Source organism: Pholcus phalangioides, unplaced genomic scaffold (assembly GCF_987345545.1).
Source record: "Pholcus phalangioides strain wild (caught in Gottingen) unplaced genomic scaffold, Ppha-v1.0 ptg000015l_1, whole genome shotgun sequence".
Lineage (NCBI taxonomy): Eukaryota > Metazoa > Arthropoda > Arachnida > Araneae > Pholcidae > Pholcus > Pholcus phalangioides.
The window spans coordinates 112,322,377-112,347,686 of record NW_028301608.1 but is presented as its reverse complement, the minus strand read 5'-3'; the positions used below and the strand labels follow the sequence as shown (position 1 = coordinate 112,347,686).

The 25,310-nt window shown below is 33.5% G+C and overlaps 1 protein-coding gene across 3 annotated transcripts in view; it reads right to left on the bottom strand.

Moving 5' to 3' along the window:
* Nucleotides 1-25,310, bottom strand: part of LOC149077613 (protein Obscurin-like) — a 218,920-nt gene that overhangs the window by 52,323 nt on the left and 141,287 nt on the right. For all 3 annotated transcript variants that reach the window (XM_089245168.1, XM_089245166.1, XM_089245167.1), the window contains 19 exons: nucleotides 22,722-22,784; nucleotides 20,749-20,985; nucleotides 19,656-19,830; nucleotides 19,343-19,518; nucleotides 19,127-19,214; nucleotides 13,499-13,680; nucleotides 12,207-12,330; nucleotides 11,702-11,877; nucleotides 11,163-11,268; nucleotides 9,493-9,668; nucleotides 9,287-9,392; nucleotides 7,943-8,121; nucleotides 7,192-7,300; nucleotides 4,606-4,793; nucleotides 4,020-4,134; nucleotides 2,064-2,233; nucleotides 1,733-1,850; nucleotides 1,215-1,390; nucleotides 573-684 (listed from right to left, as the gene is read on the bottom strand). In XM_089245168.1, the coding sequence (XP_089101294.1) occupies nucleotides 573-684; nucleotides 1,215-1,390; nucleotides 1,733-1,850; nucleotides 2,064-2,233; nucleotides 4,020-4,134; nucleotides 4,606-4,793; nucleotides 7,192-7,300; nucleotides 7,943-8,121; nucleotides 9,287-9,392; nucleotides 9,493-9,668; nucleotides 11,163-11,268; nucleotides 11,702-11,877; nucleotides 12,207-12,330; nucleotides 13,499-13,680; nucleotides 19,127-19,214; nucleotides 19,343-19,518; nucleotides 19,656-19,830; nucleotides 20,749-20,985; nucleotides 22,722-22,784 (2,776 nt within the window). The remainder of the gene's footprint in view (nucleotides 1-572; nucleotides 685-1,214; nucleotides 1,391-1,732; nucleotides 1,851-2,063; nucleotides 2,234-4,019; nucleotides 4,135-4,605; nucleotides 4,794-7,191; nucleotides 7,301-7,942; nucleotides 8,122-9,286; nucleotides 9,393-9,492; nucleotides 9,669-11,162; nucleotides 11,269-11,701; nucleotides 11,878-12,206; nucleotides 12,331-13,498; nucleotides 13,681-19,126; nucleotides 19,215-19,342; nucleotides 19,519-19,655; nucleotides 19,831-20,748; nucleotides 20,986-22,721; nucleotides 22,785-25,310) is intronic.

The window sequence follows — 25,310 nt, the reverse complement described above, 5'->3', positions numbered from 1 at the left end:
GATTACTCAATTTTTGTTATTCGTTCTTTAAATGGTTTGAAAAAATGAGACAAAAAATTTTCTGGTGTCTGTGATCTTACTAAAAGAAAAATGTGTTATATTTCGCATTATTATTTGGCAAAAATAATGCAAATGTAAAATGTTCAAAGTCCACAAAACTATAGAAAAAAGCAATGATTGACACATATTTTTATTAATATTTTCAATTATGTGAGATTTTTTTAATTTTTTATTTGCACTAAATATATTATGCAATCTATTCAAGAAATCTGTACTTAAAAATTCATATCATGCATGTAGAATGTTTTGTTTTGCTTGAACTCATCATTTTTCAAACAGGTACTGACACAACAAAGTCTACCTATAGTAAATAGTTTTGCTGTTTTTCCTACTTTGTTATAAGCACAGGTCTGACTGTATTTGCAAGAATTTCATCCAAAAAATATTTGGCAACATCATAAATATGGCAAAAGAAGACAAGAAAAATTTTTCTTTGAAGGGTGGGGCATAAAATATGACTACAAAAGACAAACATATTTTTAAGATTAATGTCTTTCTTTATTTCAACGAACCATTTGATTGCTGGTTTCGGCTCTCCTGATACTTTCACCTTCAGCTGGCCCGTTTCTCCATTGGAAAGACTAAGAGGCTCCAAAGAAGAATCAATCACAGGTTTGGAGCAAGCTATTGATAAAATAGTAACGATCAGTTAATAAGTAGGGTAAGTTATTGAAGTCTGATTTCAAAGAAATTTGTGTTCATGATGAGATGGAATATAAATTCTATTAATCATACGAATGAATGTTGTTTATTTTTCTAGTATTGGGAAAAACAAAGATATAAACACACACATGCATTGAAAATAACTGCGGAAATTTATTATACTTTGCTACACTGTTATTCTAAAAAATTATTTACTTATGTTATCTGAAAATACAGTGAAGTTTCTTTTCTTGAGGACAAATATATAAAAATTCAAAATTACTCTCACACAATTTATTGATTATTCAACACACAGAACATATCTGTATGAGTAGAATCATAGGAAAAAATTAAGTTAAAAATTATTGCCATGCTTTTAAGTATTCATACTTTAGTGATTCCTTGGCTATTTAAAAAAAAATTATGAACTATAAAATTTGCTTTGAATATTGCTTAGAGCATGAATATTACAGTATTACAAAATACTAACAGCAATTTTAGTTGCATCTTACCTTTTACATGAACAGGTGCTGTACTTTGAACTTTCCCTTCAGAATTGCTTGCGATGACAGAATACTTCCCAGAATCTCCAGGGTTAGCACGACTCACTTTCAGAGAAACTGTCCCATCAGGTTCTTCCAACAGCCTAACATGATCTGATGGAAGAAGGTCTTTACCATCTTTTTGCCTTGAACATAAAAACACGAAGTATCATCATTATGGAGGTAAGCTTGAATAATGAGACGAGTGAGATATTGCAAACAATAAATAATGAAAACTGAAAAGATTTGCAAGAATCTTTAAAATTTCTAAAATGACTTAATATTGTTAGTGATATAGTATATCAGTAATCGTGTATAATATATGCGTCTAATATAAACGTTATTGGCATTTTTTTCCTTTGATGTGTAAAATCCAATATTATTTCCCCTCTCCATGAGAACTGATTTATATGAATTTTATATTGTATAATATACTCAGTTATTAGTGACATCAAGTTTTTATATGTTCATACTGTAAAATCTCTTACCATTTAATTGTTGTTGGATTTCCAGAAAGCTTTGCTGTTAAAACAAGAGGCTGCTCTTCTAAAATGTTCACTTCTTCCAATTGTTTAATAAATTCTGGCTTTTTACCAGCTGGAACAGCTGTCATACAATTTAAAAATAGAACTAGTTGAATTATTTCGATAACTTTTATCAGTCAGGACAACAATTAATGTTATAGAGTCTATAAATACAACTAATTGACGATTAGTCACTACAGACAATTTCAAACATGCTGTAGAAAATGTGTTTTTTTTCTAGCACATTCTACAACATTGAAAAGAGAAGTCTAAAGGGAAGGGGTAATCTACTCACTGGTGACAGGTGCTTCACATTTTGCTTCACCTTCATCACTGACAGCAATGATACTGTAGATGCCAGCATCATCAGGTGTCACTTCATCTATTTTCAGAGTTATTGTTCCATCTGGACCTTCATCAAGAGAATAATGCCCATTCAATGCAATTGGTTTCCCATCTTTCAGCCTGTGGAGAATAAATATTTCCAATAGCATTTATAATTTATCAAACAACTACCAAAGTAATCATAATATTAATTTGATGGCATATAAAGGAAAAAAGGACTCACGCCATCATATACAAATGCTATTTTGTCGACAGATCACACAGATATCTAGAGCTGATTTTTTTTTCATTCTTCAAATAAAAAATATTGGCTATATCAACACATCTAGAACATTTACTGAACAAAATAAACAAAAATATTCCCCAAATGAAGAATTTGAAGTTTTTAAAGTTCTCTGATTATCTTTGGTGTGCATGATAGAAAAAATAATTCACAAGCTACAAAGAAATATCAGATGGGATTTTTTTCATTAAGATAAGATAGTCATACACAGACTAGATTCATTTCCAGAGGATAGCATCAATTATTGACCCAAAGAGTTGATAAAAGCTACAGTTGCATTGAGGGAATGTAATAACTCCTTCACAAATCCTTTGCTTTTCCCAATATCCACAGAAAATGTAACAAAACTGTAATTATAGCAACACTAATTTGTGATCGTTATATGTAAGATGAATATCTGGTTTTCCTATATACAGTAGATAATGCTTATTGGAATCACAAATATTAATATCATTCAGGAATTGTTATCACTTTCGCGGTATTTTAAGCTAAAGTGAAATCAGACTAAGTTTTTATCAGCAAGTTATCGTTATCAGCCTGCAAAACTATGTAGGAGGTTAGAAATAGTATTCTTCCCCCCCTTTTCTGTTGACAAACATTTACATAATCACTTTTCAATGCCTTAATCGAGCCCTAATAGCCGCTATGATCCTTGTACGTGTGGAGCTGCTTTTAAAGTGAATTTTCTACTGTGAAGGCAAATGAATATAAGATTAAAAACAGATAAATCTTCAGAGTTCTTTTTTTCAGAGTTGTCCAGATTCACAGTTTTTCCCGAAAGACTTCTTTGAAGGATCTATGGAATGTACTGTAGATTAAAAAATGTACAAATTGTAATTCGTGAAACATTAAGAAATTACGTTTGAACCCCAAACAATGGCTAAATAACAGAAAAAGCAAGATTAAAATGATTGAAGGGGGTAGGGACATCCCGATTTAGAATGGTATGGGGAAAAGTCATGGATTGAACATTTTGCAACCATTTATGTGGAAAAAAAAGACATAGTTCCTACAGTTTCATATGTCCTGTTTGACCAAACTAGGTGTATGCTCATCTTATTGGATTAAAGTATCTTTTTGGATATAGTTATCAATCCATTATTGTTATCAGAAAACATGAGTTTTGATGCGATCACACGAAGTGATGTGCACTGTATTTTTCAAACTCTCTGGCCTAACTTGATATATATTCAAATAAATTACTCCATACATTAAAAACTAATTACTTTTATTTGTCCTGTGATCTGTTTTTTTGCCCTCACTAAATACATAATGATAAAACTCTGTTTTGTACAGTTATTTTTCATTGCTAGGGAATCTCTCACTTTCACATTGCTTTGCTGAGGAGTAGCACAGTAGATGTTGTCACTTGTTTTTACACCAAGGATATGTACATTGCAACTCATACTTAAGTACTGAATAGAAAACTTATGAATTTTGAGTTTCTTCTTTAATAAAAATTAATAATATACATTCTTCATTAATACACAAGGAAATACAATTTCAAGATTTTCATGAAAACTCTTTCTCAATTTATTTATAACGGTTAAGAAACAATGGCTCAAATAGACAACATAACTTCAAATAGTCCTTAAACAAAATGAATACATAAATAAAATTTACCATTTCAGAGTTGGTTTTGGTTCTCCCCCAACTTTGGCAACTAATTTTCCTGGTTTTCCTTCCATCAATTTTGTTGGTTGCAAAGCTTGTTCAAATGCAGGTTTTCTTGTGTGAACTACGCAAATCATATAAACATATATATGAAAATATGTTGATATCTTCAATGAAAATTTATCTCTTGATTGTATTAAATATGAAAATATGATATTGCATTCTTAACAAACGAATCCTTCCTTTATTATTCCTACTATGAAATGAAAACATACAAAACACCTTAAGCCCTCTTGAATGAAATTGTTCTTTTTTTTTTAGTCATGTGATGAAAGAATTAACACTGGTTATATTTATTTGGTTACAAGAAACAAAAGAAAAAAAATCAAATTAAATACTGAGTAATAAAGTTGAATTGAGTTTATTATCAAATTGCAACACTAAAAACAAATATTACTTACATAACAATTGCATATATATGTAATGAATTCAACTTTTTGGCCATATCAAATAATAAATTTATGCATAGGAAGTAGGAATAGGGATGTATAGAAATTTATACATGTCACAAAGAATTAGTAATTTATACACATACCCTTGACTGTAAGAGCAGCAGTACTTGAAGCAGATCCTAAATCATTTGTAGCCTCACACGTGTACTTGCCACTTTCTGCTTTAGTAATTTTCTTGATTTTCAAACTGTAATCATGGATGTTGCCAGTAGCTGAATCCTCACTGCAAACAAAATTCTTATTTCCAGATAAATCTTTACCATCATGGAGCCTGAAATAAAATTGAATGAAACAAGTTTCAAGTTTAAGAACAAGTCCTTAACTATAAATAAAATAATGAGATTGCAAATAATAGATGCTCAAAAACCCTAAACAAAAATGTGAGCATCAAAAAAGAAAGTGATTATTTGTAACAATTCAAAAGGAGGCATAAATAACAAAGTTTCTTCAAAATGATGAAAATATGCATAAAATTTACACACTATGAAATTTTCCACAATTCAAGGCAAGAAAAATGAAATCAGAAAAAGAAATGAAAAGTTTTTGCAGAGAAAAAACTTAGCATTATTTTTTTGCAAAAATTTTCAGCAATATTAATCGAGAGGCTAATGATTTCAAGATTCCATAATCCTGATAGAAAATAATATCAATAGATGAAGGACAGAAGATAATCTGCATCCAAAGATAATTTCTCTGTTTAGGTTGCTAATCTAAGTCCTTCAGAATATTTAATACCTATGATGTGAGTAATTTCAAATTTTCACAAATATACTAAAAAAAGAATTCAAATTATTCACCAAAACATTAGAAGATATTAAAGTGTATCAAAAAGTTGATATGAAAAATCAACCATGGTATTAAATAAGCTTATAGTCAATTTTTTTCTATAGATCTATAGATATAGATCATATACCTTCTTTTGAAAAAATGATCAGCTATTTACTTTGAATAGAAAGGCGTGATAATGAAAGAATATACTACAGCATACACTCGTTATAAAGACCCTTCCATTTTAATGACCGTTATGACAGGTCCTAAATTTTTTGAATTTCTGCAATGTTATTTTTCATTAAATATAATGACTGATAAATATGATTCAATCCATTACAATGACTAATCTCAGCTCAGCCTCCCGGTTTTTTTCAATGAAATGGACAAAATCTGTCATTGAGTGTGTTTGACCTTGACCTCTGATACTTGGAGATGTAAAGATAAAGTGTCGTCACTTCTATGGAATACCCTGTGGTTAAGTAGTGCCCTCCCTGGAAACAGGGCTAGTCATAGCAAATAGCAAGGCACGAGCTGACTGGATGATGTTGATGACCCCTCCCCTGCTTACCCTGTTTTATTTTCTCACATGATGGCTCACTCTCACTTCCCATGTAGTTGATTTTTTACAAAATATTTGATTCACTTTCTCAATTTAATACTTTCAAGTTTTCTGTAAACACCAGTCTAGAATCTATATTACAACAATAATACAACAATACAATATAACAACTCATATGTATGTAAAATTTCTTTGTTTCAGTAATACAAAAAAAAACTATATATCAATGTATATATCAATATATATGAAACAATTATCAACCTGCACAAACCACAAATAGGCTGTTGCTGATATAATATCATAGAGTAACCTTTGTAGACCTGCTGGAAGGACATTCATGTCCCTTGAGGTCAAAAGTGTGTGTGTAATATATGCTTGTATATGTATATATGTTTGTATATTGAATATTTTGTATTTGTGCCAATTAAAAAAATATATGTATTTACAGGTAACTGAACTTATTTTTTCATTCTGAAAATTATTCATTCAACATGTCTGTCCAAAAAGAATGGGGAGTTATATCTTTACCGAATTTGCCCACATTAGCTGGCATGTCAGGTAATTCGAATCACAGATTCTGGAAATTCTCAAATATCTTTATTGTAAAAATCCATTGAAACCACTGAATGCATAATGTGATCCATATAAAACCTCGCTTTTCCCAGCATGTCAGGAATGGACCAGACTCCAACATTAAAAAATCTGATGTCCCTCCAGTTTGGCCGCATGCCGGGGGAAAATGGCAGATCTCAAATTGAATGCTTTAGCTGAATTTTATGAGAAATTGATGTCAAAAGCCGAAATAGCCTATCATTAAATATTCCAAAGAGTACTTTGTTCATCATAATTAAAAACCGTGACTAAATTATAAAAGTTGGGGAGTTTGGGGTTTCCTTTTTCACATAGTCGATCAAGGGAAAGGAAATTCCAACTGATGTGGAAAAAGGGGAGAAGCTAGATTTTATGATTTTTTGAGAATGTTCGATATAACGACAGTTTTCTGTGGAATGAGGGGGAGGGTCATTATACAGAGTGTCAACTATAATATGATTTTTATTGTTCCCTAATTTTAATCCTTAATGAGTTTGAATGAAAATTTTTATTAATCATAAAATTTTCATATAAGCATTAAAAATACTATTACAGATTGTGGATCCTGCTTATAGCATTTTTCAAATGTCATGAAAAAGAAATGCTTTAAATGGGAAATCTTACAGGGTATTGATGAAAATTGTGACCATGAATATAACTCGTACAAGCAGGAAAATGTTCTACTAAGAGGGAGCCAATAAGCAGGGATTCACTGTATAACACAATGTAGTATGGTAATGAAAATTACCATTTCACTTTAGGTGAAGGACAACCTTTCACACTAACTGCCATCACCAAATTAGTAGCTCCTGCATCTGATTCGATGTCTGATAGCATCTTTATGAATTCAGGTTTGCCTAAAATAAAAATCAGAAATTGAATCAATATTTCATAATTTGATCCCTTAGAGATATTTAGGTTCTCTACCTAAGTAGAGAATTTAATTTGAGATGCATTAAATGATGAGATATTTGAAATTGCAATCTCATTCTTAACGGTATATAGTAAATGTATAAAATTTTGGGAATCCTAAAGATAACATTTAAAAAATAGATTACACAATAAACTCAACCAACATAAAATACAATTTAAAAAACTATTAAATTTTGCCACCACAACCCTTTGGAGAAAAACTGTGGTAAGTTGCCCTATGATGATACACCAAGTTGAGGTCGAATATCAATCGCATAAAGAACCATTAATTTTCTATTTGTGTGACTATGACTATTCCTCTATAAAGTTTATACTAATTATAAATGTTCAGCTACAAATTAGATGTTTATTTTATTTATATTTAATATGCATTGGAATAGCAGATATACAGGTATCTTCAGATCTACAGGTAAGCTGAATTAGATGAATCTTAATTCTAATACAATTATTATGGTTGGGATTATTATTAATTTAAAACTAATTTAATATGGAAGAAATAAACAAAAGATTAAACTTTTGTTAAATGAAATTTTTTTTTTAAAGCTTCAAAATATTAAGTCACTTGCATTTAATGCCCAAGTTTCCTGAGCTAGATTTCGAGCCATGCTCATTTTTCAGTTCACAAGTATATGCGCCAACAACACTAGGAAGAGCATTTTCTATTACAAGGGAATAAGCATTCAATCCTTCTTCTACAACTTTCAGATGCTTTCCATCAATTTTCAATTCTTTACCATCTTTGAGCCTTAAAAGTATTGTTGAAAAAAAAATCATGATTTTCACTCAACTAATTTTAATAATTTTCTAAATAAGTATATATCACTGATTTTCTAACAATTTATTTTACTTGTCATACATAAAGGAATTAATAACAATGTCGCTGATTTAAAAAAAGAAAAAAAACCCGATTAAATCAATAAATGCCTTCTACAATGAATAATCTAAACCACGAATATATGTACAGAAAACTGATATGATACAGGTTCAATGCAACAAAAATAAGTTTTTGTATCAAACACATTTTAGAATGAATATTTTTATGGGAAGGTTTTTGTATGTACATGCAACATACGGGGTCAAAAACCTCATCATATCAATTTATTTTCTAAATTATTTTTTGGTGTAGTTTCAGTGAAGAATAAAGGTCAAATATGTTTGGCTATCTCGGTAAAATTATTTTTTTCATCTAGAAAGAGTTGTGATTCCTTGTCTGCGTCATTATTTTAAAGTTGCTGAAATTTTATGTGTTCAGAGTTTTATAAAATTGCATTAATTTGAGGGAGAATTAGAAATAAAATTCAAAGAAACTACTATTAAACTTTGCTAAACAAGGTTTTATCTGTTTATAAACAACAGTAAAATAGAGACAAACTGTATATTTCACCTCTAATAGTCAATTTTTGCTAATTTAAAAATCACCTCTAATTAATTGAATTGATGAATTTCACTTAGAAATATGCAAATACAAATGTAACGGCAGCCATTTGTATCTGTATTTACAAAAAAAATTCATAGCATTTTTATGGGGTGAATCAGAAGGCTAATTGAATTTATATACTCAAAAGTGGGTCAATATATATTGCAATGAACTCAAACAAAACAAGCAAGGTCATCTCTAATATTGGAAATATACAGTCCCAACTCGATTTTGAAAAACCTCCAATTTAGAGGAGGATACGTTTTTACGAACTAGTCCTCTGACACCAAACAATATGTTATTTTTTTAAGCATATTTCCCATTCACAAAATTTCACTTTTACGAACTTGATGTTCATGTCGTTCATTTGATTTTGTAAAAATGAGCATCGATTGTAGTAAGAATATTTAAATCTGAACCAAAATGAATGACATTCACACATGAAATGAAAATTTAACTAACAATATGATAAATAACTTTTTTATCAATTTACCATTTCAAAGTAGGTTTCGGGTTACCACTGATTTCAACTGAAAAATGTAAAGATTCACCTTCCAGGCCGTCTATATTCTCCATACCTTTGATAAATGTTGGAGAAGCTACATATAAAACAGAAAAAAATATTTTAATGGAAGAATAACTTATATTTTGACTACGGAAAGAAATGAAAATCAAATATTGAATTCATCAACTGCAAACCTTTGACGATGAGATTGCTAAACTCAGCCTGGTTTCCTAGTGGATTTGTCAGCACACATGAATAACTTCCGGAATCTTCTAGCTTAGCTTTTTCTATCTTAAGAATGTGCTTCTTATTTCCATCATCTGTGATTTTTATTCGGTCGCTTGGTTTCAATTGTTGACCACCTTTATACCTGTGATTTGAAACATTAAAAGTTTCATAAAATGTTGAGTCAAAAGTTCGAAAGCCATTTTGATTTCATAAAAAAAAAGAGGGTTAAATTGATTTTTAATCCCTTAGTGACCACAGACAAAATATCTCGTTCAAATACAAGTGAAAGAAATGCATTTCAGCAATTCCTGTTTTTTTTAACCTCTTTTTTTTATCATGTTTCGCAAAGCACACACTGTACATATACAAACATACACATGTTTGCAGCGCCAATGCTGAGATACCTTGTCTCCTTAAAACACTCTTATTTTGGCAATCCCGAAATACCTCATTTTAAAATCCTCTCATATATGCAATCCCTAGCCCAGATAGCTCTGTATAGAGAGCTTTGCCAATTACATGTTTTCCTCCCCCTCCCCTGTTCTGCCAATCAACTGCCAGTGGGCAGAGTCAGCTTTTGTCCAATTTTTTTTATTATCATTTTAAAATGGGGGCAGCTCAAGCAATCTGGAAAAAATTCTTCTTCTTGATAATAGGTGGCAATTTCTAGAAGGTTTAGTGATTTTCATTATGGCAGCTATAATGCAGATCAGGAAAATTTTAAACACCACTTAAAAGGTTAAGAAAGAGAAAGAGAGCACATGGGGAAGAAAGGAATATAGAAAGAGAGGGTGAGAGTGAAAGAGCTTTCATCTACTCAAGCTCTTATCTACTCAGGCTTATATCTACTGTACTGTTTTTTCCCCTTCTATATTTTTTCTTCCTTTTTTATATTTCTTTCTTTCTTCCTTCTTCTTCCTTTTTATAATGTGCATGAATAAGGAAACTTTTTAGCATTATCGCTGATACTGCAAATTGAGTTTGTCTAAATTTGTTGCCACAAGCCCGTACGTCAAGGGTTAATTTGAACTATGTTCAAGCCTACAAAGATTCAAATATTGATTGAATCTGGAGACGGACAAGAAGACACTTTTGGTATTTTCACAAATGTGTGAATTTTTTTTCACACACACGCCAGAACTCTGCCACCTGACTTACCCTGTTGTTGAGATCTTTTCCAGCACAGCTTTGTTTTCCATGCCATAAAGGCAGGGTTTCATGGTTAAAACCAATAAAAAAGATTTTTAAAGCAACACTAAATATCTTTTGACATGGCCAGGTTGAAAATCCACGACGAGAAATAAAGAAAATTACAGCATGTATCAAATTATTAACAAATGAAGCAACTTCACTTTCCTGAAACATGTTGGAGCTCAAAAGGCACTGATTGCGAGAACATCTCAAGAGACAAGATCTTAAAAAAGTAATACTGAATTTTCCCCACTCAAAATTTCTTTTTTGATTTCTTTTCCTTTTCATTTACATCATTTGCCACTGCTCGTTTACCCTCACTCTTCTCATGCCATTACTTTTTTCTGTTCCCCAAGAGTGGCAGTATAATTGAAGTGGTTTCACAACACTACTCCAAAAATGTAAATGTTTTCACAAAATAAAAATAAGCAGGATTTTAACTCACCATTTCACTTCTGGTACAGGACTGCCATCAGCTTCCACTTCAAATATTATAGCTTCATCTGCCATTGCTGACATGTCCTTCAGACCCTTTTTGAAACTGGGGGCAGCTGGAACATTAAAGAAAAAATATTCATAACATCCATTCTAAAACTACATAGTTTATTTCTTTATCAGCAGAACTATTAAAGTCAACATAGCTTCCCAAGCATCTTTCCACTTTTACATACATTATAATGGAAAATGAAAATGCATGTTCAAACCATTCAAAATCGAGTGCATGCAACAATGAACCGAAAGCTCATTGATTTTTCTACCACAACAAAGCTGGGGCCTATTTCACAATTATTTAATGAAGTGCAAGTTGATCTGTGAGGGAAAAAAATTGCATGATATGCAGTTCTTTATGAGAATTGACAAGGGCTCGTTATTTATAGTTCTGCTACACATATATGACAGGGATTTCATAATAATTTAGATCCCTATAACTAAGTTTGACTGCATGTGTTTTGTTATTTGATTAATCCAAAAAAAAGTCCTTACATTTCACTGTCATCTTGCACGATGATACTGCTTCACCTATTTCATTTGAGGCTTTGACAGTGTATTCACCACCATCTTCTTTCTTGATATTCTTGATCACGAGGGTGAAACTTTCATCATCAGCAAACAAGAAGCGGAATCGCCCACCAGTGCTTATTTCTTTGCCCTTGTGAAGCCTTCAAAAAAGAACATTTTTACTGCATTGCTCAATAAAAGCTGTGCCGCAAATACTATTATAATGTTAGGATATCACATTTTACCTTGCTGATTTCATCGCCAGAATAAATAAGAGTAAATGATGTTATAAATTGAATGGATTTTACAATGCATCAAAATTAAGAAAGTTTAAAATAAAGACTTCGAAAAAATATTTTTTAACATGAACAGATGTAAGAAGCATAGATAAATTTGACAATAACTTATCAGCTTATAAGCTTATTAAACTTCAATAAAATTTTGTACACCTGATGTTTAGAATAAAAATTTTATCTTTGAAGTGCCTTACCATGTCACTTTTGGTTTTGGATAACCTGTTATTTTCAAATCAAGCATCGCTGATCCACCTTCTGTTGCTTCTACATCAGAAAGATGTGCTTTGATAGCGGGTGCTTCAGCTTGTCTGACAACCCCTGAAAAAACAGGAATGAAAACAAATAAAGTAAGACATAAATAGCAAAAAGAAAGAACGTCACACATACAATTATCTTTTATAATGTTGCAAATACAAAAAAATTCCCTGATTTAAAGAACTGGATGGTACTGATATTTACATTTATATGAAATCAAAGAATTTGTTTAATCTCAAAGCAGAGATAATCACTAAGATTCACACAGACACGTTAAAAAATTACAAAATTAAGAAAATCATTGAATTGAGACGATAATTTAATTGGGTTTGTTAAGTCTTGTACTTACAGATTTTTGATTAAGAATTTGAAAGATCCAAGTCCCAAGTGTTCGAAACTTTATTTACAAGCAGGTGTGATTGAAAAAAGATGAGCGAATTTGTTCTTTTGTTATCTACCAATGCCCCTCTCAAGCATTCACCACCTTTTGCTTACCCCTTTTGTATTGTGAACTTATTAAGCAATTTTTCATAATCATTTTTAATTTAAAACAAGGGGGAATTGCCTAGATGAATAAGGCAATCTTTTGTAAAGTTATCAGAGCTTTTCACGGCAAAAAAACCAGTGCATTACTCAATGTTTTGTTTCTTCGAATGGGTTCAGACATTAAATGGGACTCGTTACATCAAATTTATGTGAAAAAAGTTTTTTTTTAAAGAATTCATATTTATGTAGATAGAATAAAAAATTATATATATATATTATTTATTTAGTTATAATGTAGGCAGTTGCAGTGAAAATGTGTCAGACTAGAAAATAATAATGATTATGTGTATGCACCTACATGTGTACTGAATTCTTTAATATTAAGAGTCTAAGTCAAACAACATTTTGACTAATGTAAAAACACAGGTTTGGCCTACGTTTCTCTGAGGAGAAAAAAAGGTCAGGCAGAGCTCAGTTCCAACATTGTATTGAGTTGAACTGTCTCTGTGGGTTGTTATTTTAAATGAAAAATAACATGGGATGAATAGGGTAAAAAAACTGGGACTGATTTGTACCGGTCGTTGTAATGAAGAATGGTTCATTAGAACCAATAATCATCAATAATGGTCATATCAATTCATGGTCGTTACTGACAGTCTGCTACAGCTTATATTGGAAAATTAGAAAATTCATACAGCAATGCAGAAATAGAATGCAACATCCATGATTTTAAATTGCCTACTACCTTGGACAGTAAGTTCAGCACTGCAAGCGATTTTGCTGCCTGTACTTGTGCTGGCAACACAAGTGTATAGACCAGCATCATCTGGAGTTACATGCTGGAACATGAGAGCCAAGCTGTCTTCTTCTTCACTGAAAACAACCTGGAACCTTTCATTTGCTTCAAAGTCTTGACCATCTTTGAACCTGGAACAATATTATGTCAAACTTTGATGATATACAGAAAAGGATTTAAATTTTGATACAGATATGAATGTTTTCTTCTCAGGATCAGATTCATTGTTTTGATTATAATCATTAGGCTTTCCCAGGTAGCTCATTAGCAGAGGTTTCAGCCCAAAGAGAAAATTAGGGGGCTAGGTTTGCCAAACATCTCATATATATGCAGAAAGGTGACACATGCATTGCATTCTATATTCATGAATTACAAGGGGAAAGGCACTTTCCAGTGAATTTTAAAGCAAATAATTACCAGTAATTGGCAGAAGGCACTTTCGCTTGGTTTCATTATTTTGGCAAAAATAACGTGCGTCTTTCTCTTCTTCACAGACAATGATGTCATCATGATAAAGTACCTCAAATACCCAAAAATTTCAGAAAAATTTACGCATAAGTTGAAATTGACCCTTACAGTAATACTTTTACTTATTACCTAGGTTCTTCAACGAAAGAGGTTACTGGGCCCAGGAGAGATGGCATCCCTCTCTTCTGAGCAGCATCATGGTACAGAGTCAGTTTTTACAAATAAACTGAAATTTTAGATTCAAGTTCAGCTAGAATTGCGATAGGTTTGTGCACCTCTTGACAATATCAGCAACAGGTTAGTTAGTGTTCTGTGCAATGCTCTGCAAGAGGGGCGGTCATGATTTCAGGAACCGACACTCATTAAAATTCTTCGGGTAAAAAAACACTAATGAATAATGAACATCAGATTGTGGACAAACTAAAAATTTAAAAAATACAGTGATACCTCAGATAACGAATACCTCGGCTTGCTAATTTTTTGGCTAACAATTATTTTTTCATGATTTTCCACCTTAGATAACGAATACTACAGATTCAGCTAATGAACATTTTCACTGATATAGATGCACGCGCTAACATAAAACAACTGTGTCACGAGCTGAATATTAATGCCCCTTACATCATCAGAATTACTGTCACCCGACTGCGATTAATTCATGTCCACCTCAGAATTATATTCTAGATGCACCCTCCACTTCTCTTACCGAACCTTCTTTAATAATTTCATATAAAATGAAAGATTCGACTGATAGAACATGCATTGGAATAAAAAAAAAGAAGCTTATTTTCTTCGAGCACATGCTGTTTCAGTGTAAACACTCAGTACAAAACTGAGCAGTCCATTCTAGGAATTTCAAGGACTATGTCGATAGGACATTCTAAGAGCTGATCTTTTCCATCTGCGTGAATCAGACACAGAAATGAGCTAATCAAATCACAAACCGGGATGGCAGGGACACAAATGGTACTTGACACCTATGAACTCGATCGGGTCGTGTGGCCAGCTTCAGTATGGTTGTTAAATCTGGTGCTTTAGTTGTGTGAAATAAAATGATATTCAGCACCTCATCTTCCTGTAAATTATCATTTACCTAATTTTGAAGCCGTTAATTTTAACTTCAGTTGCTTTTTGTCTTTTTTATAGTGTTCCTTAGTGTTTTAAAAAAACTTATTTTTAAATTTGTTAGCAGAGGTATCGCTATACTGCGACAGATTGGACAAGCTTCTGCCATGAGTTGCATACTTGAAATTTTGTAGCAGACAATGTTATGACTTCTTTGAAGAAAAAGGCACAACCCTCAGTCTATTGCCATTATCGCCTGAGTGGCGCAGTGGTAAGATGCTCGTCTCCCACTATGTAGGTTACCATCAAGATCCATGGGTTCAAATTTGGCCAAAGAACATCAGAAAAAAGTTCTTTACCTACTGAGCCTGGGGCACCCACCATAGATGGCACCTTCATTTCCCACTGAATTCCACAGGTTGTCAATTGCAGTATGACGATATATGATCAGAGTTAGTGCATAGTAATATGGGGAATTTACTACAATTCTACACTTCCTTTTCAGAAGCGAGTAGTGCTTAAAGTGTGTGCATGTATGGGCACACAGTGGGATATGTACAGTCTGTTGTTCTTACCTAGTGTAGAGCGGGAAGTTATTTTGGTGCCATCATTTATTGAAATTGTGAATGAAGTGTAATGATTCAACATTTGTATTGTTATGGGAGTGGGTATTTGTTTTTTCTTTCTGTGGCACATGACCCCTCATCCTGCAGCAAGGTCCCCCCAAGGTTGAGATTTTGGTAAGGCTTCCTTCCCCCCCCCCTCCAGGCCAGATTTAATTTTATACAGAGCCCCTCTATAGCGAATGATACAGAGGGCAAGAGGCGATTCACTAATGAGTGTATTATTAACATAGAACAAGAGAGACTATAATCTTCCCCCCCCCCATACACATTTGAAGAGTAAGTATTAAAGGTATCATATTTTATAGCGATATACATATTTGTTTTCCGACTTTATGTCCAAAGTGGCTGTTGTTCAGCAGTTACCAGTAAGTCTGAGACATGTTTGGTTCCAACATAATATGTCCATTGTTTGGAGGTGGCCATTAGAAAAGAGGTTTTACTGTAATAGGAAACTGTTTACTGAAATATTTAAGTGATACGTATATCTTACGGTCTTAGGTAAGTGTTAAGATATATGAGATGAAAAATTTATTCCAATTATTTTACTTTGTTGTCTGCTTCAATTGGATGGCAAAAGGAATTGGGAGAATACATTGCATTGCAGAAGTAATCTTTGTCATGTCAAGACTGTGGACATCGTCTCCGTTTCAGGTGTGACTCAGCATTGATCATAAGTTTTATTCTAGACTCCTTATTGCATATATGAAATATCGTTTTTTATTTTCACATAAATTAATAAATTTCTGGATACACTCATCCTCCGGGAACGCTTTGTTCTCTGAGATTGGAAGCGGGATGTGTCTGGTTTATCAATGTAACTCAGTGTCAGGAAAGTTACTGAGGAGGACGAATCTCCCGCAATACCACTAAACACTCTTTGGTACTTTAAACAAGTATCTTATCAACCTGGGCTGCCACTTTGATTTAAAAATTCATCACAGAACAATAAGCCTGATTCTGCAATTTACCGTAAATTTTTAGCCGAGAAAATAAAAGTAACAAAGCAACATTGTTGCTGCAATAGCGATATATATTTCTCTGTAATGTTAATATTTACAATACACATAGATATGAGGCACATCTCTCTCATCTAATTTTCAAGACGTCACAACGAAAAGTGCATAGGACTACATTATGCGTGGCAACGCCTATGACTCCATCGGCATATCCTTTGAATTGTCCTTTTCGGATTCAGCACCCGCACAAGTTTGTGCGGTTGTTCTTCCATCGTGGACACCGGGATGTTTTTTCACACCAAGGACAAGAGGTTTCAATAGATTGTCCCGAGAGAAAAATGGACGGCCGGCGATGACTTTACGTTCGAGGTACTCGGGGCTGTCGAAGTAATTTATTTTCTCCGAGAACACGAATGAGAACTTCTTGCCGCCGACTTCGCAAACTAGGTTACTCGACGCGTTGGATAAATCGCCAGCTTGGCTCGCCGTTGCTGTAGATCCGTGATGCAGCCCTAGAAGATCTTTAATCTCGGCGACGCCAATATCCGAATCATCCATTAGATTGAACTTGTCAGTCCCTTGTACAATATTACTTTGTTCGGGATCGAAGATGTTCACGCTCGATTCTTCTTGCGACGACATGATACGGCGCGATTTCGCTAAACCCACGCGGATGTTTCAAATGTAAATAAACAGAAACATCTGTACGACCTTGACTTCAGGAACTTAGATTATGAAAAAATTACACAGAGCTTTTGACCTTGTGGTCATTTTCTGCTCGATTCTATAATTAAATTTTTATTGACCATATGATTCATCATTTACGAGAGAGAATTTTTTTTCACTGATATTCGGACGTCCTTCCAAAATTTTTAACCTCTCATCAAAGACGTTTCATGTCTGCAGGTCATAAAAACCCAAGCCCTAACTCTCTATGATTTGAGTATAATGACCAGATGCTAGTGTCATCTGGTGACAAGAATTAAAAGATTGAATAAAAATGTCTTGTAAAGATTGAAATATAGAACCTCTGCTGGTATCTAGTTACGAAAATAAATATTAGAGATTCTGAAGGTTTCAAATTAAATTGAATAGATGGCAGCACAAGTTCTAATTTGATTAAATGAACGCGCCAAGTTCAAACCCTGATAGTTAATTTTTTTTAAATAATGTTTCAAAAAAAAATTAAATTAAAATAGATTAAATAATTTAAAAAATTCAATTTCAAATTTTTATTATTTTTCAAAATGAATGCATAATGTATATTAAATAATATAAATTAATTTAACTTTTTTATTAGCTTAAAACATCATGATATTCAAAATTTTCATTATAACTTGCCATTAATTGATTATCGAATCAACAAATTTTTAATTTTCTCTTGCATATTTTTCTTAATGGGTGAATTAATATGTATATACCGGCTGCATAGCTAAGATCTTGCATCCTAAATACCTGGCGAGCCGTTGATCCTAGAGAAATACTTCCAATTGGAAAAATTATCAAGGTAACGTGGGGGGGGGGGGGGGGGGAGGAACCTCAGATACAAATACAAAGCCCACAATAAACAAAATGCCAACGAGGTGGCTGCAAAATATGTATGTCGAAATACGTACCTAAACTACATCAAAAACACTGCAACCCAATAAGAGCAATAAAAACCAATAATTACGGTAAAATATAAGTATAATGCCCATAAAAAGTTATGGTTGTCTTGATCTAAGTATGGATAGCTTATCGATTTATCCCGATATGCATCTTACTTCTTTTTAAACGTCTCAATCGTGTTAGAATTTACTATCCCTGGGGTAAGCTATTTTATTTATTAATAACCCTGTTGGAGGAAAAACTCCTTGCGCTACCACGAACCTAGAATTGTCCCTTACCAATCGATATTGGTGTCCCCTTGTTGACAGCTGTTGATTGACGGTTCATTTTATCCATCCCTTGACAATTTTAAACACTTCGATCATATCCTAAAATAATTATTTGAATGCAAAAATCTCGGAGAAAAAGATGGGGGGAAAAATGTAAGTGTGCGGCAAAAACTAACGGAAAACATTTTTTCCCCTTGACGCACCCCTCCTCACTCGCATTTCCGCACATGCAATTGATCAGTTTCTTTGATCATGAGCATGCCTCATGTCGGAGGGAATGCGGGGGGGGGGGGAGGTGATATGCAGGGCATGGGCATTTTCTGTTCGGAAAACGCTGATATCGGTGCTCTACATTGGGAATGGAAAGGTTTGGAGAAGATTCCGGGGGACCGAAATCTTCTCACTCCTAGTGGTTCTGCTTTGATGATTACGTGAGATTCGTTCATATAATCACTCATGGTGCGTGTTGTGTTGTCGGAGAGGACCGTGTGTATCTTTAATTCGAACTGGTTTTTTTCGGATTGTATTATCAGCTCATAGTGATGCATATTAGTTATATTCATCAACAAGTGAAAATTAACTCACCATTTGAATCTCGGCGTCCTTGGTCGCGGAGATGGCGTCCTCTCTTCCTCTACGTATTCTTCTATACCTCGAAATATATCTTTGTTCTCTGCAATGATGTAAACATCGAAAAATTAGCCGGAAACGCTCTCACCATTTGAGAATAACATACTGTCGAGATCACTGGGAAATGCAACGATGGCAATTATGTTTTGTATGGTTCAAAAATCGACTCACTAACGACACTGAGATTCCCAGTCGTTGTTGCCGATCCTTGGCTATTTGTCGCTATGCAGGAATAGGTTCCGGCATCTTTACCGCTCACGTGGTCTAGAGCTAGTTCGAACACTTCTTTACTCTCGTATGAAACTCTCACGCGGTCATCCAACTTCAATTCTTTGCCGTCTTTCATACTAGGAATTGGATATTGAAATAAAATCATTATTTATAATGTTGCAATGAAATAGTGTGATACATTGCTTTTAAAATTATGACACAAGAATTCGTAGTTTCAGTGACCATATTTATTTGTTTTTGAAAGGCAACTCACAATTTCACTTCAGGCTCCGGCTGGGCCCTCACCACCAGCTCAAATCGAACGCAAGTTCCTTCCAGTAGCTGAGTTTCTTTGTTCAATTTGACTTTGAAGACGGGTTCGTGAGGTAGAATCGTCCCGCCTGGAGTCGAAGGCCTCGAGTCTTCTTTTGGGACACCCAAAAGAGGTGCTGAGGAATAAATTATATAGAAGCACGGTTAAAGAAACTTTCTACTTATTTCTCAAAGTACAGGATGTACATAATAATTGAAGCTTCTCTGTTCTGAGAAAGCAGTTTACAACCTCATCTACTCATCAGAAAATTATGAAACTGTAAAAAAAGTCTTCATGAAGGGATAGGGAAAATTTCTGAAGCTTTTTAGGAGACAGATAATCTCTGCATGGCATCATTCCAGGGACGTCATTTCAACTTTTTCCGGGGTGGGGGAGGCAAAGAATATGTACTCAATGCATATATATACATATATATATCATTTTTAGTGTATTTTCAAAAGCTTGGGGGGGGGGGACAAGTTCGCTGTGGACTCCCCCACCTCACTCCCTGCGGAAATATTTATGTCTCTGCCATGCCATGAACCCCCATTTATTGCAGCAGAAACTACAGCCATCTATAAGCGAGAATATTTTCGAATAATGCAGGAAGTTATTATCCAACCATATAGTAAATATGATGCAATACTAATGCCATCTACCTGACTGCAATATCCAAAAGAGCTAAAATAAAGTTTCTTACTTTTATCGAGAGATGTCATCGTTGGAGCTGTGATTTTGCTCATAAATTAAATTAAAACTTTTCTTTTTAGTAATTTATTAAGATAATTTATTCTTTTCAACCTGGAATTGATTTAGTTAATTAGAATTAATTAGTTAAATGAGGTAGGTAGGTAGGTTTTATAATTCTACAATTAGGCCGCGGATCCCCCGAGTAAACTCAATGTGGACTTCTGGAGTCCAGGCACACCCATTTGGGAACAACTGCTCTACCATGAAGTTTGAGCAGTTTGGCCACATGTTCACAGAGAATAACATGCGCCTTACGATTAGCATAGAAACAATGTCTAACAATGAAATTTGGAACTTAACTTACAAACTTTGACATTGAGCGGTGCACTGCACGACGAACTTCCCTGAGCGTTGTTTGCCACAACGGTGTACAATCCGCCATCTTCTTTCTTTGTGTCTTTTATGACGAGCGAATGTTTGTGATCCTTCGAAACGGTCTCAATTCGGTTGCTCTTCTTTAGACGGTGGTTATTTTTGAGCCACGTCACCGATGGAGGAGGGCTTCCTTCAGTCTGGCATTCCAGAGCTGCCGTTTCCCCAACTACAAGCAAGAAAGTTATACCAATTAAAATTGATATCCATGTGTTTACGATTTATTGAATCATAAGATTAGTACCACGGAAGAAGTGTTGCCAACAGTGCTGAAATTGATCAACTAGAATTTTTTTTAAATTCTCATAAAAAACAACTAAAAACATGATTCAATGATAACTAGAATTTCTTTTTTGGTCAGTGGTATTTTAATTATGTATTTTAGTTTCCTCTGCAACTAGATGCGTATTTTTCCAAGTAAATGGCCTACGGAAAAACCATAGAGTCGAAAAATAACTCAGTTGGCAACACTGTATGGAAGCGGAGGTATATTTTCTGACTGAACTGAACTGAACTGAACTGAATTAGAATTAATTTGCCAGTTCCGCAGCACAATTTTTAATGGCCGTTCTACTGGTCTTAGAAGGGGGCCACTATGGACGTGCCCTATTTTGGAGCGTGTGTGTGAGTGTGTGAAAAGTGTGTGTAAGATGTGGTGTCTATATTTTCCTCAGGCTGACATTACACTACAAAAGTTTTAGAAAGCTCTTTCATAAAACTTCAAATGCCACCAATCAGGTACATTTGAGCGAATGTAACTGTGGCTTATTTGTTGTTTTTTCAAAGTTTATAAAAGATCTTTCAAAAACTTGAAAAAAAATCAACAAACAATATGTCTATCGGTTACATTCGCTCGAATGCAACTGATACGTTTATTGGTGGCATTTTAAAACATTTTGTAAAGGAAATTTTCTAAAACTTTTATAGAGTAATCTCGGCTTTAGAGTACGTTTTCATTTACTGAAGCGTGTTTGGGCGCGCAAGATATTTTTTTTTATCGAAGTTCTTTCCTCAAAAAAATAATTGAACTCTCTTCTCCTAATAAGAATAAATAACATTTTTGAGAGAATCAACGTGCATTAATGAGTTAGAAAGAATAGTCTTTACTTGAAAATAACAAATTTTTCGTTAAACTCCTTAATTCTATGATAGAATTTATTTTAAATAGATATTAATGAACTTTTTTAGATTTAATAGATTTAGGTAGAGAAATCTAATTCACTCATGTAATACTTATTCTATGAGAAGCATTCGCTTGAAGGGAATGCCGTGACTATACCTACCAAAATTAATATTCTTTCCTAAGTAAGCCATTGACGTGGCTTTGTTTTCCACGATCATTTTACGTCCTCAAATGGGCTGATGAGTGGAACTAAGTGGGAGTCTTTCACAAAAGCCATCAAAAACCGAAAAAAAATCGCGATATTCGTCAAAGTTCCGATTTCCTTTCCGAAAATTCTGTAAATTTATAATTTACATTCCAAAAAATTGTCAAGTTTATGATTTTTTTCGGATATTCGGTGAATTAATGATATTCACATTCCGAAAATTCTGTGGATTTATGATTTTCTTTCCGAAAGTTCAATAAATTCATGGTTTCAAATTCGAAAAATTCACTAAATCTATGATTTCGGTTCCGAAAGTTAATTTTAATTTATGATCCGAAAATTAATTTTATGTTTTTCATTCCGTAAGTTCACTAAATTGATTATTTCCATTCCGAAAATTCGTAAAATTGATTGCCTTCCCGGAAATTGTAAAATTGACGATTTCCAGTCCGAATATTCAATTCATTTCTGTTCAAGGTTCAGTAATAATGAAAAGAAAATATGAAAATTATTCCATCTCCTTCAATTATAACGAAACCTTATCACGCGTAAGGTTTTCTTTCAAACTCATACTTACGTGTACAAGTGACTCCTTTCAATGCTTTCACGAAGGAAGGTTTGTCAGCCATAATACCTAGGTCTGTAAAGCAGCCACACATATATGTTACGTTGAAGCAAAAAATAATCATTGAAAAATGAAAAAAGTACTATAAACTACTGAAAAAATGAAAAAGCACTTAAAAACAAAATTCAAATTTCAAACAAAAATATTAGAAGCACCAAAAATACACTATGCAGTATTCGACAACATCGAGAAAGAAAAGTGTAAAATGAAAACAGTGATGTTAATTTAGTGTTGTTGCCAAAAAAAATTACTGATTATTATTTTTTCAAATTAAATTTTCGAGTGCATTTACTAATTATGTTCTAGAAAGACTAAATGCGTTAGAAAATTACAGTCGTGAGCTTACTACTAATGCATTTTCTTGCACCATGCTTCTATTTCTGTGCGGATTTCGAAATGATCATAAACGAAATACTCATTTTTCAGAATTGGTATGAGTTTTTCATTTGAAATAATATCCACTATGACGTATGCAGTTTGAAAATTTACTTTGAAAATTAAATTGATGAAGTTATTATAAATTAAATGTGCTATTTCAAACCATTGAAATATAACTGATTATAAAACGTGGTCGATCAAAGGAACGATCACGGGTGTTGCCGTGATATAGTTTCAAAATATTTGAAACTCCAGTCTTATTTCCAAGAATGTAAAAAAGTGTGAATATTATTGGAATAGTGAATTTGAAAAATACAACTACAGTAAAGCATCGATTATCCGAATACCGATCAACCGGAACATCGGTTAACCGACAGCATTCCAGTCGGCAAATTCAAATTTGTGCGCTATGTAGAGGTTCCATTAGCGACCGCTAGTGCTTTTAGTGAAGCAAAAGATATATATAATTTTTGGACTTCTTTTCCTGATCTGTAGACCTACTTTAAAGGCCATTTTGAACATGTCTAACTAGGCTATAGTCAGTTCTCTGTGTTATTTGTAAGACATGTGATAGAAAATATATAGTCTCATGTTTAATATCATTGTTTCTTTTTTTCATATTTCTCCTTTGACATTGGTACAATTTTTTTCGGTGAATTTAACCGAAAAATCAATTATCCGAACACCCCCCCCCCCAATCCCCAAATGTTTCGGATAATCGATGCTCTACTGTGTATGTATTTTTTTTTCTTTTCGCTTCCATAATTCCAACTAACAATTTTTTAGGTTATAGCTATCAATAGCTAGAGATGGCATTAGCTGACGATAAGCCAATGTTAGTTATGTATCTGTTTCAGAAAAATTTCGTAATGCAAATCTTGTATTCTGCAGCTATTTCGTGATCGACAAAAAAATAGATAAATAAATAAATAAATAAAAATTTACGAATAGCTTTAATTTATTTGAGTTGGTCAAATTCCAATCTGTTATGATTTTTCAATAATTCTTGCATTTTCCGTTTCTATTACGTTTCGGCAAAAAGTTTATTGAGATTGAAATGTTTTCATCTTTATAAAATTGAAAAATATTGGTTATGGGGGGAAAATCTGCGTATTTTATGAGCGATGATTTTTTTCAGTAGCTAAAGAAATAGAAAATTAAATAATGCAATAAAATACAAATTTGGGTGTAGTTTCTGAACTATTCGTTTGCATAAAGTGGCACCACCCCTCAGTTGAGTATGAATATTTCCTGCCATTGTAGACGAATTGACAAGCTTTTCATATTATGCATGATATATTTCATATTATGCATGATATATTTCATATTATACACAAATAATACCATAGATAAAGCACCGAGAATATCTTTCATAAATTTTCATAGAAATCGGAAACTCTTCATACAATGTACGCGATAAGCTCGATTCTCAACCATTGGTGATTTCCCCGCAATTCCACAGAGCATGGGTTCCCACATTAGTGAGCTTGATTGACTTTACGCCCGGGGGAGGGGGGGGGGCAAAGATGAACCTAATTTTTTGATTGCTTTTTAGTACACCATGAATTTACTACAGAGTGGCTCGCAAAAAGTGTTCCCTGCTTGAAGGCCTATAAGCTAGGAGAGAGAGTACATGACTGTCTTAACAATGGCATAGTGTTATCCTCTGGTCTCCTTCCTTCCTAGTAGGAAGTACCTGCCTATTTATTTATACAAGTTTACTCTCAGAAACCATGATACCAAATCTTATTATTACAAGGGCTGTGCCTATCATAAACGCGGGAACTTACGGGCTAAGGACATTTGCTCCCCCAAAAAATTTCTGAAAAACAATGGATATATTCTTCCTCCTGTGTACTCGCTTTAGTTCCGCATATACGGGACGACCAGCAACTTTCAGCCCTCTAATATTTTCTTCATGGCGGCGCTTCTGCTGCCGGCAATTAAGGTCCCGGGTTAGATAGTTCTGAGAGAGAGAGAGAGAGAGAGAGCCGTGTGACAACCATGAGACTTCCAATTTATATATACAGTCGAATCCCGTTATAACGAACTCCAAGAGACCGGAGAAATAACTTCGTTATAATGAAATTTCGTTATGAAGGAATTCCAGGTTTCTCCATTGTTCCTATGTAAACTTATCTTGGGGGAATTAGATAAGTATTC